The 18,299-nt window shown below is 45.6% G+C and overlaps 1 protein-coding gene across 2 annotated transcripts in view; it reads right to left on the reverse strand.

Annotated features, from left to right (window-relative positions):
• TENM4 (teneurin transmembrane protein 4) overlaps window positions 1-18,299 on the reverse strand; it is a 792,376-nt gene that overhangs the window by 90,656 nt on the left and 683,421 nt on the right. For both annotated transcript variants that reach the window (XM_015115340.3, XM_077964103.1), the window contains exon 19: window positions 7,248-7,464. In XM_015115340.3, the coding sequence (XP_014970826.2) occupies window positions 7,248-7,464 (217 nt within the window). The remainder of the gene's footprint in view (window positions 1-7,247; window positions 7,465-18,299) is intronic.

An 18,299-nucleotide genomic window follows, 5' to 3' on the forward strand; every position in this document is an offset into this window, starting at 1 on the left:
AATGCTCTTCTGAAACCCCTGTGCCATGGACGCTTGCATATGGCTTTAGGTTCACAGTGCGCAGATAAAAAACTATACTGCATACATGGTCATTTCTCTTTTCCATCATTTTTCACTCTTGAAAACTCTTGCTTTTAAAATTCCTGGAAGCTTTGTGCCTTTATATAGGGTCTGAAAGGAATTCAAAGACTTAGGTGGAATCAAGGTTATTTCACTCCTGTTTAGAGCCAGTTTTAGGTCCTGATTGAGATGAAATGCTCGAACTTGGTTAGTGAACGGGTGAGGGTCACATCTTTCTCAGTTCCTGCCCCTAACCCACTTTTCTGGCCTGATATTTCCCTCTGTTCTTCTTTCTCCCACATGCCCCCTTTGCTTACCATGCTTATATACCACAGATTTCCTAAGCCCATCTTGATTTCAAATGTCAGAGCATGTCTTCTGACCTTTGATGTGGAAAATAGTGTCATCATAATTATCCTCCAGCCACATTAAAATTCTCTGCATTCTCTGATTGTCCTGGAAAGTTATGCTGTTGCTCACACTGGTTCTGTAGTATAGAATGCTTTCTACAATCCTGTTCAACTGAAACCCACAGTAAGCAATACAGCCTATCCAGTAGTTCATGCATACACATACACATGTAACTGAAATAAGTTTCATGAAATACATATTCTTTTTACAGTGATGCACTGATATTTTCTATTTCATTCTATTTCATTTCAGTTAAATTTACTTCTTTTTTTGAAAATAATAGTTTCGACCTGCTGAATTGATTTCATGAGGCACTAATGGGTTGTTATGACCTGCAATTTGATAAATGATGCTCTAATGGCCAACTCTCCTTACTGAAATTTTTGTCTCATGCTGAAGGCCATCTCCTGCCATAAGTCTTCATTCGTTCATTTGTTTTCAACAGCAAACAATTACTACTGCGTACTCTAAGCCCGCCCTGTGTTACATGCTGGAGAAGCAAAGCTGTAGAAGAGGCAGCTCTCATGGTGTAGGCTCAGGGGACAGACGTGCAGTGGGAGTGATGGTCTTGCCTTTGAGCTCTCAGAGCACTTTTGTCTCTAATTCTCTTCAGGCACTCAGCAGGGACTGGCTAATTCATTGATTTATTCTGTCACTCACTGTGGTTCACTCTGTGCCAATTCCTTTGGGTTCAATGACACACAAGGCATGGGATCCACGAAGACCCCCACAGTAATGGGGTGAGATATCCTCTCCTCCCACACCTAGTGCAGAGTAGGTGTTGGGCAATAGTCACCAAATGAAGCTTGTGTGTGTAAGTGTGTGTGTGTGTCTGTGTGTGTGTGTCTGTGTTTTGAGACAGGGTCTGGCTCTGTCACCCAGAGTGGAGTGCAATGGCATGATCTCTGCTCTCTGCAACCTCTGCCTCCTGGGTTCAAGTGATTCTCCCACCTCAGCTTCTTGAGTAACAGGGACCACAGGCATGCACCACCACACCTGGCTAAATTTTCATATTTTTCATAGAGATGGGGTTTTGCCATGTTGCCCAGGCTGGTCTTGAACTTCTGAACTCAAGCGATCTATCTGCCTCGACCTCCTAAAATGCTGGGATTTCTAAAGGCGTGAGCCAGCACGCTCAGGCAGCTTGTGTGTTTTGCTCTGCTCTGTCCCTTGCTGAGCCTGCCCAGTCTCTCCTCCTCATAGGCTCTGATAGGATACGAGTCTCAGGTATCCTATAGGATTCTATCATATCTCTATAGCATATGATTCTCTGCCTCCTTTGGGGTAAATTCTTTGGTAATCCATCCTTCCTTTTGCTAAAGTCCCCCTGACTTCTTGAGTCTTTTCTCTTGGGGCTCAGTGTTTCCTGTCAGCTGAGTCTTGTAGCTCCCTGTCCACACCCATCTATTGCCTGATGGAGCCAACAACCTATTAGAATTAGGGGAACCCAGCAAGATTTGCCATCACATGATTTCTCAGACAAATTCCCTTCCTCAAATAATGATTCAACAATCTAAACCTGCCTCCCCTCTGGGTGGTTGTAATATCGTGTCCTAAAACCTATTCTGAACCCATATTTGAATAACCTGGGGGTGGTTCATCAGCACCTCTTCCTATAACTTGCTAACCTGTCCAGCATCTGCAACCTATAACTATTCACTGAGGGGATATCTGACCCACATCCAGCCTTTTCAGTCAGAGGAGTCCTCCCCAAGAGCACAGATGCACCCAACAATGGGAAACAGTTCTGGCTCAGGTGTTTGCCCAGGAGATGTCTCATGTTGCCCTCCGTTTCCCAGCTCTCTGATTCCAAGCCCCACGTGTGTATCCTGGCCTCTTTGTATGGACAGTGCAGTTGGAGATCCTGCAGACCTCAGAGCTCCTCCTCTCCTAAGTGTCAACAGTGGACCCCCTTCACTGCATTCTCCCCATGACTCCATGGGAGGGACAACTGTTCCACTAGGCAGATGGGACCCGGGCATCCAGGCCAGGAGAGAATGGTGGTATTCAATCCACTTAATCTGGTGACAGTGGTTCCCATGCCTACTCTGTCCCCTCCTACTTTAGGTCATGTCTGTCATTCTCCATCCAGCTTTGTCACTTTCTGTGGGTTTGAGGACAGCAGTTTGGCAGGATGTCAAATAGAGCTACTGTACTCATTCAACTTGCATTAAACGCCTGCTCTGGACCCAACACTGTGCTGGGCCCTGGGGATACAGATGAACCAGACAGGGCCCCTCAGGGAGGCCTTCATCACTCCAGGAGATAGGGTCTGGCCTCTGAGGAAGTGAGTCTTGGGGAGAGCCCTGGGTGCTAGAGACTGGCTTGCTTGCTTTCACACCCAAGGTGGGCCAGTTGGCTCTAAGCCCTGTCCTTGAATTCTTCTCTCTCCTCTGGTGCCGGCAGCTGAGGTCCCAGTGTGCCTCATACTTGAGGCTCCCTGAGCCTGATCCAGCTGGGAATCTGCAGAGAGAAGGACCTCCACTCTGAGGCCTGCCTTTCCTTGCTGGTCTCAGAAATGCTGTTGGGTTCTGGGTGACAGCCTGATTCCTGGAGGCTGTTAAATGAAATCTCGAACTACACAAATTGTGGCATAGCACATGGGGTGCAGGAGAATGTGGGGTTTTGTTGGTTGGACACAGGCCTAATTGTCATACACAGGCACCAAGTCAGGTCTGCCTCCCCATCAGAAATTCCACTCTCTGGAGAAACGCCACTGGGCTCCACTCTAATAAGGATCCCAACTGACAGCCGGCTGGCAAGAATGCCACCTTTTCGCTTCCTCAACAGCCTAAACCTGCCTCCTCTCTGGGTGGTTGCTGGACCTGGAGGGCAGGTTCCTCTCAAGTTTTACTTCCAATTAAGGAAGTGGATTTGGAAACTCTTTTTAATTAACATCATCATCACCGCCATGTAATTAGCAAGCAAGTTTTTGTGTGGCAAGTACTAGGTTGAGACTTTATGTACTTTTTGTCCCCATTTAATTCTCACAGCAATCCCAAGATACATAGACATTAACACCCTAAACTTACAGATGAGCAAGTTGGAGCTCAGATAAGTGAACAATTTAGGAATTTTCCTAAGGTTACAAAACTAGAAAGTGGATGCAACAGCCTTTTAATCTTGGTCTGTCGGATTCCAAGGCTTGTGCTATTTTCACTATGCCATGCAGCTGCTACAAAAGCCACCATTTACTGATCACCTAATATGTACTAAGCCCCGGGCCAGGTGCTTTATTTTAGTTTATCCTTTCAACAGCTTTCATGAAAGAGTTACCATTATTGCCAATTTATAACTAGAGCCACCGACACAAAGGTTAAATTGTTTCCCTGAGGTCACACACAGCTAGTGGGAGGTAAAGCCAGGATTGTAACTCTGGGCACTTGCTATTATACCACACTCCGTCATATGAGAGGAAAGAAAGCAACTACTTAAACTGGGTAGCTGATTTCACTTTACCCCAACTGTGCAAATAAGCACTGTCCTACTGGTCTAGACCAAGGTAATCGAATACCAAGTAGGCAGTCTAATGAGAAAAGCATCTGCTGCCTCCTGTGTCTACATTTCTAGTCACTTGGGCATATTTTACACAAGAATCTGTTTAGGGGTCCTTCCTGAGAGCTGTTTCTTCTGAATCTAGACCAGTGAAGAGCTGGTACATAATGATTCTGGCAAATGTTAGGTAAAAGGAATTTTTACAGTAACTTTTTTTTTAAGAGACAGTAACATTTTTGGAAGCTTCTATTATCTATTCATTTGAAGAGCAAATATTATATCCCTGGCCCTGGCCAAAGTATTGCAGGTTTGGAGAGATGAATGGTCTCTGTTTTCAAAGCGTATATAACCAGCTGAAGGTAACAGATATATAAACAATGATCTGCAAGTTGAGTTCTTCTGCTTCTGTGACTAATCTGTAATGTGATTTTTAGCAGGTGATTTAGCCTCTCTGGATTCTGAATCCTCAGTATAAAATTAGGTGTAATAGATAATATGTCCATCCTTCCTCCCTCCCTCAGTCCTTCCATTTCCTTATTCTTCAAGATAATTTATATGTATATGTTTTCAGCAACTACTAAGTGCTAAAATGTGTAAGATGAAGTGTTTCCCTGGAGGACTCAGTTTAGAAGGGGTGACAGACATTTACATGATGCACTCTATTAAGCTACTTGTCCAGAGCTGTGCATGTAGAGTGGCAGAGCCAGGATCTGAAGCCCAAGGTGGCCTCTCTCCGAGGCCTGTATCTTCCCTACTGCTGAGGGGTCCGTTTTCCCCAGCACAGGCGTCTCAAACTCCGTACTTGGCTGGCTTCTTGAGGCCAGTCAGACCTGCTGGAGCAACAATACTGAGACCTGTGTGCAGGTCCCACAGTGACTCATGGCGCTTAAGCAGCAGGCTCAGGAAGTGACCAGGAGGACATACAGGGGACGTGCCCCTGCTGGCATTGATCAGGCTGGCATGGCAAGGGCATCCAGTAAGCAGAACAACCATAGGCAACCAACAAGCCATGGCCCTAATTGGATCCCATAATGGGCCCCGTAAAGAATGACTGAGCAAGTGACATTTTCCTTGGTAGGAATATTAGTTATATCTCTAGTGGATTAAAAAAACTCGCACTGTGGGAAGGCCTACAAGCATACATACAAAATCACACAACTGAAGAAAATAGCAGGAAGCTTCCTCCCCAGGGACAGCAGCAGCATTTCTAGCCAAGATAAATGAATAGGTCAAACAGCATTTCCAGCTCTGCCACTTGACCAGCCTTGTGAATTTGGGAAAGCTACTTAACTTCTCAGCTTCTCAGTATTCTGGGGGTAAGGTGGAGGGTTTGGACCATCGAGTAGCTCCATCTCTAGAAAGGTGGAGGTTTGAATGCTGCCACACCCTTGCTGGGCTTCCTCCATCTCACCTTTCTCATCTCGTCACGGCTCCTTGCAAGGATGGGCTGGGGTGGTGGAAAGTGCAGAGGCTCTTTCCTGAGTCTGACAGACCTGCATGTCTGCATCCCGCTCCATCGTGGTCCAGCAGTGAGGCCTTCTCTTTGGCTTCCCTTGTCACACTCTGGGGATGACAGCAGCTGCCTCACAGGGAGGCTCCCCATGGCTGCTTCTTCAGTCCCTGTTCTTTCCTCATTACGCATTCCCCTTGAGCAAGGTTTTTTTTTTTTTTTTTTTTTCTCCCTGAGATGAGGTCTTGCTCTGTCACCCAGCCTGGAGTGCAGTGGCACAGTCTTGGCTCCCTGCAGCCTCAACCTTCTGGGCTCAAATGATCCTCCCACCTCAGCCTCCTGAGTAGCTGGGAATATAGGTACCTGCCACCACGCCCAACTAATTTTTTTTGTAGAGATGGGGTTTTGCCGTGTTGACCAGGCTGGTCTTGAACTCCTGGGCTCAAGTGATCTGCCTGCCTGAGCCTCCCAAGGTGTTGGGATTATAGGCATGAGCCACCGCGCCCGGCCTCCTTGAGCAACCTTTTGTGTGCTCACGGTTTCAACTGCTTGTTCATTGATGGCTCACAAATCAAGAACTCTAGGCCCTAACCTCTGCATGAGCTCCAGAAATACTTACTAACTGCAGATAGACATTTATTCTTGGGTGGCCTACTGCGGTGTGTCCCTTTATCACCTTGCTCCCACCCTGCTCCTGCTCTCTGCTCCTCAGCCTGGTGAAAGTACCACCATCTACCCAGGCATCCAAGTGGGAGACTCCTCTCTGCAGCATCCCGCAGACACAATCAGTTACCAAGTCCTGCTGATTTCCCCTTTAAACAGAGCTTGAAAATGTCCCTTACCCCTCCCACCCCTATCACTACCCCATTGTTCCCTCAGGACAGGGACCCTCTGGCACAGAAAAATGAACATACAGGGTGCACAGTGACTGCTAAATTAACCATGCTGACTTTTAGAGATAGTTCTGCACATATGAGGCACCACTACATTGGAAGACATTCAAAAGAAATGATCATAAATCCCTGCTCTTGGATATGTTGTACTGGTTCACTGCCCTGATCTAGGGTGCAGAGATTAGAGAGCTATTTTGTGTCTCTGGGTCTTTGCATGAGCTCTTCCTTCTCCCTGGCACACTCTCTCCCTTCCTTGCCTAGTTAACCATTTCTCCTCTTTAAGACTTGATTCTAAAGCCCTGGCCTCCCTCCTACCCAGGAGTACATCCTCTGTGCTCCAGAGTGCCCTGGGGACAAAGTTCTGGCCGAATCACACTGTAACTGTCCCTTTTTTTTGTTTTCCTAGTGGACTGGGAGTGACCAATAAGCAGGAACTGTGTTCTGCTCATCTCTGCAATCCCAGCAAAGGACCTGACAGACCTCAGTAAAAAACTGTCCAACGGATGACACAACTGAAAACAGGAAGACTGTATGGGCATGTGGCCTGGGATGGCAGCAGATGCACCCACCCCTGCCTAGCAAAGTCTTCTGGATGTCTGCTTTGAGGGTGAGCAGCATCAATGCCTTTCAGCTCATCTGGAGACCACAGGATCAGTAAGAGCTGACTGCAAAGCGGGTATTGATCCAAGATTCCCCTTGGACCTTTGGTTTCTCACTCTCTTCATCTGTCACCCAGTGGGAGCAACAAAACTTTGCTCATAAAAATTCCAAACTCTTGGATAATAGTTTTATATCTGCCTTCCCTGACATTCCATCAGGAACCATGGATGCTGTCACTCTCCGGGCTTCCTCCCACCCCCATTCATCCAAAAGAGGCTCTGGAGTGATTCAGTTCTCACTTAGAGAGCCCTGGCTGGAGCTGGGGCCCTCGGACTCACCCTCCATCAAAGGGGTTCTCCCCGGGGATGATGTGCGTGCTGTCCCTGCCCACGAGGAACTTGATGCGGTCATAGAAGGAGTGTAGGTTCTGCTGTGACACAGGGACCTGTGTCTCCTGGATGATGTCCAGAGGGTCAGGGGAGCCCAGGCACAGTGGGTTGACATGACACAGGGGCTGGAGGCAGCAGTCAGGGTCCATGCAGTCCACCAGGCCATCTGCAGGAGTGACAGAGCATGTGGTTTATATTGCTATGTTCAATCAGCCATGTTTATCCAGAATGCCTTAATTCATTTCTTCTCTATTTTTCACTCATTCAAAAAACTTTATTAAATGCTGATATAAGCCAAAGTCTCTGCTGGGCACCAAAGAGATGCAAGTGACTCAGATGTGGTCCTAGCTCACTAGTCTAGAAGGAGAGAGAGACAGTAAGTGTACAGTGTCTGTACTGTATGTTTTTCCTTCCATCGAGATAGAAGGGATTGTATGTATGAAGACCCAGAAGTGAGATAACACATGAACATTTGTGATGCTGTATTCAAATGCTGATGGCCGGAAGGTGAGTGGAAGAGCACCAGATGAGGCTGCTGAGGTTGACAGGGGCATACCAGGCTGGGCCTTGCAGGCCAGGTTAGGGAGTTTGAATTTCACCCTCAGGACAATGGGAACCACTGAAGGATTTTAAGCAGGAGGTGACTTCATCTGGTGTGCACTGCTGAAAGCGGAGAGGACCTCAGTGGAAGCTGGGAGCCAGACAGGAGAGGGCATCACTGAGGTTGCACAGGTGGAAAATAAAGGTTGCTTAGACTGCAGTAGCAACAGTGGCAATTAAGAGAAGTAGATGGTATTGAGAGACATTTAGGAGGTAAAACTGTAAGCCTTGGTGACTGCCTGGCTTTGGGAGTGAAGGCGCAGCAATTCTCAGCATCTCTCCCAGCCGCAGTGTAAGTGTGTGGCCTGCGGCTGAGTCCTCGGCCCTCTGGAGGCCTGCTCTGCTTTCTGGGAGAGGAGGCTGCAGGGATATTTGTGCTTTTCGAGTTTGTTGGATGATTTCAGATCCCTGACAGAGTTGCCATTGGCAGGGAATTCTTTTTACCACATGGATGGACTTCTTCAGGACTGGAAATTGTATTACAGCTCTACTATCTTCCCAACGTACAAAGAAAGTCCACCAGATCACAGATTTTTGGCCTCATTATATCAAAGTACTTTTACAGGCACCTTATATTAACAGACTAGCTCAAAACAGACAACAAAGAGATCAGCAGATAGTGCCCAAAGTGGGGGACAGGAAAAGCCCAGGGTCATAGTCTGTGTGCTTTGTTGGCAGACAACAGTCTAACGACATGTATTCCTGCCTGGGTTCAAATTCGGGCTCTGCTGCATCTCAGCTGTGTGACTCTGGCAAACTCCCCCACCACTGTGGGAGCACACAGATACGTTCTGTGTTCTAGCACTTAGTGGAGGTGCTTAAAACATAACTGTTATACAAATAAACAAATGCGAATTGAATGAATTTACCAGTGAAGCAGGGGTTGTGACAAATGCCAGTCCATAAAAGCCAGAAAACTGTGACTTCATCCCATTCAAGTAAGCAGTGTGCTATGGTAGGAGGACCATGATGTTCAGAGACTAAAGTTCAAGACCGAGTATGGCCCCTGAGAACGACCCTGGACAAGTTCCTGTACTTAGTCTCTCTGAGCCCCATCTCTTCAATAATGTGGGAGTAACAGTGACATACCTACCTCTCTAGTTTTCTTCATGGAGTTAACAATACAGAAGCTGCCCACCAAAGTATTGCAAATGCATTGGCTAGACTCGGTGTCCCCGATCCTCCTTGCTAGTGGTGTGGCCTCAGGTAAGCTACTTGATTGCCCTAAAACCTAGTTTTTTCCTTAATAAATTAGTAACAAAAAGCCTTTCTGTTTCTCTCCCATATCTGCACAGTGCTGAAAAGCTTATGGTCTCCTTGAAGGCAGATAGTGATAAAAAGAGTATGGATTCCAGAGATAGACTGTCTGGGGGTCAAATCCTGGCACTGAAACTTACTAGTGTGTGACTTTGGGCAAGTTACTTAAACTCTTCGGCCTCAGTTTCCCATATCTCTTAAAGGAGGATAATAAGAGTGAGTGTCATACAAGTATTTGTTATATAGGTAAAAAGTGCAGCATTATGTCCCCAAATCTAGCATAGTATCTGACACATGGTATCATAGTGCTTAACTCTGGGTTAGTTTCCCTTCCTGATCCTGAACCTAGAACATGGCTCATCAACATGAAGAGCCATTCATCCTTTGTCTGCTTACCTGCTAGATTCACTCTGAGATATGGAAAGAATGCCTCCCCTCACCCCAGCATTGATCTGGGTCCTAACTTGTGGCTCTTGTCCCAGCTCCCAGATACAACTGCCTAGCAAAGCACCTGTCTTCTCCGGCAGCCAGCAGGCTCCGTCACACATTCTCATGCTGCCCCTGTCAGACATCGCTTAAACACATAATTACAGCCCAAGCTGAGGGTTATTTGCATTCTGCTATTGATGTTAGCGTGACAGATTCAGCTGTCTCATCCGTAACTCTGCAGAAATGCTCCATTATTCAATCCCAGTGAGCAGGGACGTTGACCATTAAATCAGCTAGCACAATTGAAGGGCCGTGAAAAGTCATGGCTAATTTGAAATTTTATTAGCTCTTGCCTGGTCTTGTTTACCACCAAAGCAGTCCCTGGAAGCCTGTGTTTTACCCGTTTATAAACATTCAGCTCTGTGGCACCTGGAAAGAACTGCTTCCTGTGAGAAGGGATGTCTGCTCTCTAGTCCTGGGGGAGGTTAGCCAGAAATGACAGCTGTTCTTATTAATATCTATATTAAAATGATGATGATGATGATGAATTGCCATATTTATTGAGTGCCAGGCATTGTGCTAAATATATTACGAGGAATGCATCATTGAATCCTCTATGAAGTAGCCACTGTTGTCACTTTCATTTTAGAGAAAAGGAACCAGAGGCTCAAAGTGGTAAAGTAACTTGGTAAAGGTCACGTAGTCAGTGAAGAAGCTGACTCAGAATCTGAACTCAGTTCTTTCTGAGGCATGTAATGTCTCTGGAGAGACTTTTAGGAACTATTTCTTAAGCAGAGAACATGAATTTCTGAATTTCTGAATCTTAGTGAGACACTACTCTTCCGTGCTCTTCCAGCCTCTTGGGCAACGTCCATCACAGTACGTCTCTTTCCATATTTATAATTTTGATTTTCTCTCTGTCCCCTGACCCCCATACTCTGCAACCCAAACGATGAGCTCCTAGAGATCAGGGGTTGTCTGATTCATTTCAGTATCCCAGGGCCCAGACCTGGACAGGAACAGTGACTGTAATCCACAGAGGTTTGAAGGATGAATAAATGACTGACCCAGGTCAGTCCTGTCCCACGAATCCAGCATCCACGTCACAGGACATCAGAGTTTGACGGAGCCTTTTATTCTGTGATCGGTGGCCAAATGCGCAATGCTTAAGAGAGCCCTCTCTCCAGGCAAACTACCTGGATTTGGACCCCAGTTCCCAATTCCCATGCAAACTGTATGACTTGGTTCAAGTTACTTCACTTCTTTAAACCTCAGTTTCTTCATATGCACAACAGGGGAGAAAAAGAAGGATGGTTAATTACTTAGACTCACCAATCTGTCTCTATAGCCAAGTGTGAAGCACAAAACTTACCTTGGATGTCTTGTGACAATGAGATAAACATTTTCTAGAGAGGAACTTTTAGGCTGAGATTCTGTCTGCAAGCATGGGACCCAGCATGCATGCCTCCCCCACATAGGAACTGATAGGCCACACCATGGCCGTTTAATTAGTATTCGTGCCTCTCATTAGTTCTGCAAAGTTTGGTTTTGAGCTCTTTGAATATTTCCCTCTCCCTTTCTCTCTAGTCTTCAGGAAATTAACTACTAAATGCTTAAAGGTTCTTCTCCTAGCTTTCATGTCTCTCAACCTCTTCCTTAATTTCCATCTTTTTATCTGCATTCTATCCTGATTTATTTCTTCAAATCTCTATTCTACTTCATTTATTTTCCCATCATTTGTGTCTGGTCTGCTGTTTAATTCGTTCTTTGGGTCATTAACTTAAATTATCTTACTTTAAAATTTCTGGATAGGCTATTTGGAACTTTTCAAAATCCACCTGTTTCTTTCTTGATCTTGTCTTGTTCTGTGGTTTTTATACATCATTTTCTCTCTTTAGTCATTTAAAGGTATATTCATTTTATAGTCTTTTTCAGGCTGTTAAGTTCTTGGGAGTGGTCATCATTCTGCATGTTGTAGTTGTTGACTCCAGCTCATGGTCAATCATTTCCTGTGTGTTCTATGATTCTGTTAATTCTCAGAAGGCTCGCCTTTCCTATGGGAATCTTGTGTGGTTGAACTAACCCTCCAGGGTGGCTTTCTGATTACGTCAGCTGGCCACCCCAGGGGTACTGCTTGTCTGGGACCACTTTTCAGGTTGATTTCTTAGGTTGGAGTTCTAGGACTGCTCTAGTGTGTCAGTTTAGATTTCAAGGTCTTTTGAGGTATAGGCTTGGTCTCTTAGCACACCTCCCACCTCCAACAAGCCATGGCAGAGAAATGCCTCCATGTTATCCTTCTGGCCTAGTAGGCACCGTTTTTTTTCAGTCCTCTTCTCATGCGACTTGTAGCCTTTGAGGATCCCAGCTTTATGCGAGGCCTCAGTTCCAACCTCCCACTGTGGATGTGCCCTGTCTGCTGACTGTGAAATTATTCCGTTCTGAGTCTCCCTGGCGCTGATGATCCTGCACATCTTCCAGGCCTGCTGTAGCTTGGGCTCCTGTGCCCACTGCTCTGGCCCATCAGCTTCATCTTGTTTCTAGAATCCAGGGCTCTCTTGTCTCCCTTTTCTTCTTTCCTCAATTTTATATACGAATGGTTGTACCTTATCATCAGAGAATCTCTGTATGACCTAGTTGGCCATTTTGCTGAAAATAAGAGTTCCAGCAAGAGCTCTGAGCCTCAGTTCTCCCATCTATAAAATGAATCATCAAACTTACTTCATAAAGATGCTGTGAGAATGAGGCAAGATCATGGATGTGAGGCAGGCACTTAGCATGATAACTAGCAACTAAGCAAGTACTTGGTAAATGATAGTTACTATTAGCTCCTGCCCAGGAGCCCCCCTTGAACCATATCCTGGTAACAGGCTCTTTTGCCCTACCCTTGCCCCTCCCTACACACACATTACAGGACAGCCCTTTCTGGATGATGCAGTTGGGCCTTAGAGAACTGAAGTGGATAAACATGGTCATAGCAATGCACTGTAAATTAGGGTAGCAGAGGTCTCTGGGGATTTGCAGATTGGGGTCTTCTACAATGGAAATATCACATAAACTGTGCTCTTATGAGAGGCTGTGGCACTGTGGAATGTCTTACTCCATGCTTCACAGGTGGGAGTGATTAATGCCTATACCTTCCTGTGGTGATGCTTCCTAATCATTTATTTAACAAATATTTGCTGAGTAGTAACTGCGGACAAAACTTCCACCAATGGAGGCAATTCTATGTAAATGAGACACACAAATGAGCAGGGCTCACAGCATTCTTTTCAAAGGCTGCAGTTTACAAGACCAGCTTCTGAGTAAAACCCTCTTTATATTTTCAAATGTAGCATATGGTGGCCTGAAACAGTGCATATGGCTGTTCTACAGTGAGGGAGAATGGCTCACAATTTAATTTTCTTAGGCGTAGATGACAAATTTTAGATGATTCACACTAAAAGACAAAAAAGCATGCTGTGGGGACAGAAATGTAATTTTTGGGATAGACTAGAAACATCAACATACAGTTCGGGGGATTCTCTGGTTTTGGGGTGGCTTGGAAACATTTATAGTTTCCAGATACTTCATATCTCACCTAATTGTATATTATACATAAGTTGGTTGACTTATAAATTCTCTGCATTTTTATATTTGCTATTCCCATTCAGAGACTTTCATTATCACAGCAGAAAAAAAAAATCAGGAAAGTAGAAGATTTGCTTCTATTCCCTTCAGATTTTCCATAAAACCCTCCTAAACCCCAACTTTTGGGAAAGAACATTTTTTTCCCTAGAAATTTCCTTTTTCCTCAAAGTTCTAAACACATGCCCCCTTTTACATGGTGACAGTGAAAAGAGGCAGAAGAGAATGTGGAAAAGGCCAGGCAGGCCCTGGAGGCTAGGGGTGCAGCAGTGCCGCACTCAAGAGTGGCCCCTGATGGGGAGTGGAGGGCAAAGAAAAGGGGAAAAAAGAAGGGGGACCAGCATCTGGGGGCACTAAATGAAACACTCCAAAGTGGTTCACATACTCCTGACCCTTGAACTTGAAGCTCTGTGGTGCTCACTTGCTGCTGGTACATGAAGGGCTGGCTTCTCCTAACATTTTCATCTATGTGCTCTGGCTGGAGGATGAAGGCCCTGCCATCCTCTCACTGCGATCCCTCTTCAATGCCTACCTTGCAGGTAGGTGTCAAATGACCTGGAGAACTAGGGAAAGGGGTGCGTGGGAGGAAGACATCCAAGCTAGATGCCTGAAGACCCAGCCTCTCTCCTGTATCTGCCCTTCTCTAGCCATGAGACCCTGGGCACATCCTTCCTATGCCCGAGATGCGATTGACTCCTGTGAAACCAGGATACCAGTCTCTGCCAACCTCTCAGGATGGCTGAAGAGCTCCAGGGTTTAAAAGAGTGAACGAGTAAGTCGACAAAAGAAATGTGAGTGTCTTTCGCATGCTGGTAACTGTTCTCTGGAGCCTGCCCTGGAGATTGAGTGTCTTTCGCATGCTGGTAACTGTTCTCTGGAGCCTGCCCTGGAGACAGGGGCTGGGCGCAGACATGGGCCGAGTCCTCTGCTGGCCACGTGGCCCTTCTTTGAGTGAACAGTTGCAGTACTGACTAGAAGTAGCTTCCTGTTTGTTGTGTGACCTTAATGGTGGCCCGTGAGTGGTGGGTCCTTAGGCCCCTCATTTCCCTTTCTCGTGTCTGCATCCGCATCGGGGAGGCCAAAGGTACATGGGATAGCCTCAAGTCTGTGGGCCTGCCTGATGGCCACCTCCTGGCCTTTAAACGCCAGAGACCCATGTCCCCTGGTGGCCAGCCTGCTGTGACTTTCACAGGAAGTAAAAGGTATGCAGGAGCGTGTTATTAAAGACGGGGGCGAGGCCAACCTTCTCACCTTTACGAATAGGGACACTGGGGCTCGGGTTATGTAATTTCCCTGACATCGTTCTGCTAGTTAAAGAGCAGAGCTGGGAATTCGGTCCATTATCTTTCTGTATATCCAGCTGTCAGGCACAATTCCACAGTGGACAACTCTTTATAGCAATGCTCCGGATTTTCTGGCTCCCAAGCTCTGTCGCCTCTCCACAGGGGGCAGAAATTGACTTGTTTATTTCTGTATCTCAAATGCATAGCACAGTGCTTTGCACACAGTAAGCATCACATTGGTTGAATGAATGAATAAATGCATGCCTTTTTTATTTGAGAATCTCAAATTAGACAGCTCCATCAGCTTGACAGGGCCCATCAAGGGCCATGGGGTGTGATGGAAGCCATTCCCTACAGGAGGAGCTCATGCCTCTCTTTAGAAAAGAGACACAGGGAACATGCCTGTTAACATTCACTTAGCACCCATTATGGCTGGAAGGCCCTGTTGTTAGGTACTGGATGTTCAGGAGTAAAACAGAGTCACGCCTCTAAAGGATTTGGTGTAGTGGGGTAGACAGAGACAACTGAGTGTTGGAGAAGAAGGAAGCAAAAGGGGCTGTGGAAGCCCAAAGGTGGGACCCCAACTCAGACTGGGGGCTGGGTTATTTCCTAGAAGACAGAATGCTTGAACTGAATCTAAAAGAATGGGCAAGGATAAAAAGGAGAATGGGGGTGCGGGCTGGGGCAATGAGGGGCAATCTGTGGTCTAGTAAGCTCTTTGTACCTTAGTTGTTTGCATGGTTCCTTAACCTCACAGCCCCATGGACAGTGTATAGCAAGCCTATCAGTCTTTCTGCAGGCTTAACTCTTCCTTGGCTTGACGACCCATTAGCCAACCTTATCTCTTTCTTGTCTGCAGTCTGACCACAGAACTGTTTTACAAGAGCATTTGCGGAGGCCCCGGGGGTGGAAGGTGGAATGTGTCTCCCCGTCTGTACATACTAGGGAGAAGATTTTGTCATTTGCTATAATAAATTCTGTGCCTCCTTTCAAAAGGCTTGCAAAGTCTTTATCTTCCCGTTGGAACACAAGATTTTTAAAGGTCAATTTCTCTCTTGTCTCTTATCATGAGAAATGTGGTTTAGAGATATTTTGAAGGATGACCAAATTCTTTGGCTTTATGTGAACTCTCCCTTCCAGCAATAGGAGATGAAAAGGAAAAGGGAAGACAGAGACCTTTGTTCTCAGTTTTCCTGAAATTTCTCCTTCTAGGTTGCATCTCTCAATTATCTATTGCAACAATCTATCCAAGATTGTTTTTTCATGGGGCCAAGAGCACCAAAAGAGATTATCATACCTTGAAGCTACTTAAAGATCCTTTATCAGAAAAGGCCTGGTTGCTTAAAATCCAGTGGAGTTTTTATCCTGGAGGCTTTTAAAAAACATAGGTTCCAATCTAATCCTAGCTCTCCCACTGAGCCACTGTGTGACTTTGGGCAAATCATTTCAGTTCTCTGAGCCTTAGTTTCCCTGTATGTAAATGTGTGCCTTGCAACTTTGTTGTAAAGGCTGGAGATGATGTGTGCAGAGTGTCTAGCACAGTGCCCGGCACTCAGGAATGTGCTCAACAATGGCTGTTGTTTTCCTTTATGTACGTTTGGATTCTTTTCTAGCAAAGAGTGTGTAACAGTCTGGAATACAGACTTTAACAAAGAAAATGAAAAAGATAAAAACATATTATATAGAGAAGTATATCATAATATTAAATGAAAAAATAGAATGTAAAATTTTATAGAGGACATAATTCCAATTTTTAAAAATAATTATTTACAAATACATATTTTATAATAAATATCATGTTTTTGTGATTGCAGGTGGAAAGGAGCAGGAGAAACAACTGATATCTGTAGTTGATAAACTAAGTCTTAGAGTTAAGTTGAGTACGTCACTCAAGGTCACACAGTGACCAAATCAGGGAGCCAGGAGTTGAATCCAGACAATCTGGGTACAGATCCTGTACTTTTAATCACTGTGCTATGTTGCCTCTCAGGTCCTTTAAATATATAACCTGTGATCCTCATAGCAGCCCTGCAAAGTGGGCATTATTATCCTCATTTTACAGTGACTTAGCATCTTTGGGACATGGTATTACCATCTTTGAAATGGGCATGAATGAACATCCCCATAAGAGGGTAAAACGAGAAGATGCATGTGTCTGCACTTAGTCAGCATGTACTCAAGGCACACAGTACGAATGGGGCACACCTTCTTTGTCAAGCGGGGCACACACAGGCTTCACTTTGAGTGGGTGAGTTAGGGCCCCTCTGCTTGTCTGCCTTCTGGTCCCTCTCAGGAGCCAGTGCCCAAGGTGAGAGCATTAGGAGACCGGCGGTCAACGAGTCACATGAAGGATCTTGTTTCCATGTTTAAATCTAGCCAAAAATCATACATGAAAATAAAAACAAACCAATAAAGCTACTCCCTGGCTCAGTCGTACTGTTTAGCTCCTTTTTTTCCCCCCCCAGACACAGTCCTCCTCTGTTGCCCTGGCTGGAGTGCTGGAGTGCACAGACACAATCTCAGCTCACTGAAACCTCCACCTCCCAAATTCAAGTGATTCTCGTACCTCAGCCTCCTAGGTAGCTGGGATTACAGGTACACACCACCAAGCCCAGCTAAGTTTTTGCATTTTTAGTACAGATGGGGTTTTGCCATCTTGGCCAGACAGTTCTCGAACTCCTGGCCTCAAGTGATCTACCCGCCTCAGCCTCCCAAAGTGCAGCTTTTTTCTTTTTGTCTCATCATTTAAAAACACTGTTGTAGCATTCTTAATGAAACTTGAAATTCAAGTTTAATTTAAAATGTGTTGTTTTAAACCCAGCAAATTGGGAAAGAAGAGTAACCAGGAATTCTTAGATAACTTGAAGGGCTACAGGGGTCTACAGCGGGCCATATGTCTGAGATCTGGACACAGTGAGAAGCTCTAATGTCGCCAGACCTCACATACTCTGGCAGATTCTGCGACCGGCCAGCTATGTGACTTCTGCAAAATACTCGCTAAGCTTCCTTTTCCTTATCATGAGGGAATAGTAAGGGGATAATAAGGCCACATTCCTCACAGTGTTATTGGGTGGATACACAATTGCTTTGCAAACTGTAAAGTGACATACAAGTTATTACACTCTCATAAGCTTTGCGGTACTGCTGCAGCCTACTTAAATCTGAGTAAGTACTCACACTACACTTCTAGGTGGAGGATAAATCACTAGGAGAAGGCAGAAGTGCTCTAGGTTCACAAGACCATGTGGAATGGCTGAAGAATCTAGTCCAGGTCATGTAATGACTTGCTTTGTGACTATGATGTGTGTGATGTCACCTCTCCTCTCTGGGCTCCACTTGTCCTGTCTGTAAACATGCAGGAGAGGGAGTTAAAGTCAAGGTTCTCTGATGTCCCTTTCAATCCTCTTACTCAACATTAAACTCTGTTAATTCCTTCTCCAAGCCTTGAGTCATATCATCTAAGAACAACCACTCAGTGAGACTCTAACACGATTTCTCTCCAGCCTGAATGATTTATCTGGGATTATGCTGTATACCCTGTCATGGCTGAAATAAAGGCACTCATTTAATTCTGCTTCCATCAGACTGAGTCATTTGGATGACAATTTCTTACAAATGACTGTGAGTTTCTTGAGGGAGAAAGACTGGGCCATGTTCACTGGTCTTTACGTCTCCTTGGAAAGGAGCATGGTGCCTTGTAGGTAGCAGGAGCCCTACAAACGTGTGCTTGGCTGAACTGAAAGTAGCCCAGTGCAAATATGGCTTACTCATGTGCTCCTTTCTTCCTCTCTCCCTCCACTAAAACTGC

The sequence above is a fragment of the Macaca mulatta genome, chromosome 14, assembly GCF_049350105.2.
Source record: "Macaca mulatta isolate MMU2019108-1 chromosome 14, T2T-MMU8v2.0, whole genome shotgun sequence".
Lineage (NCBI taxonomy): Eukaryota > Metazoa > Chordata > Mammalia > Primates > Cercopithecidae > Macaca > Macaca mulatta.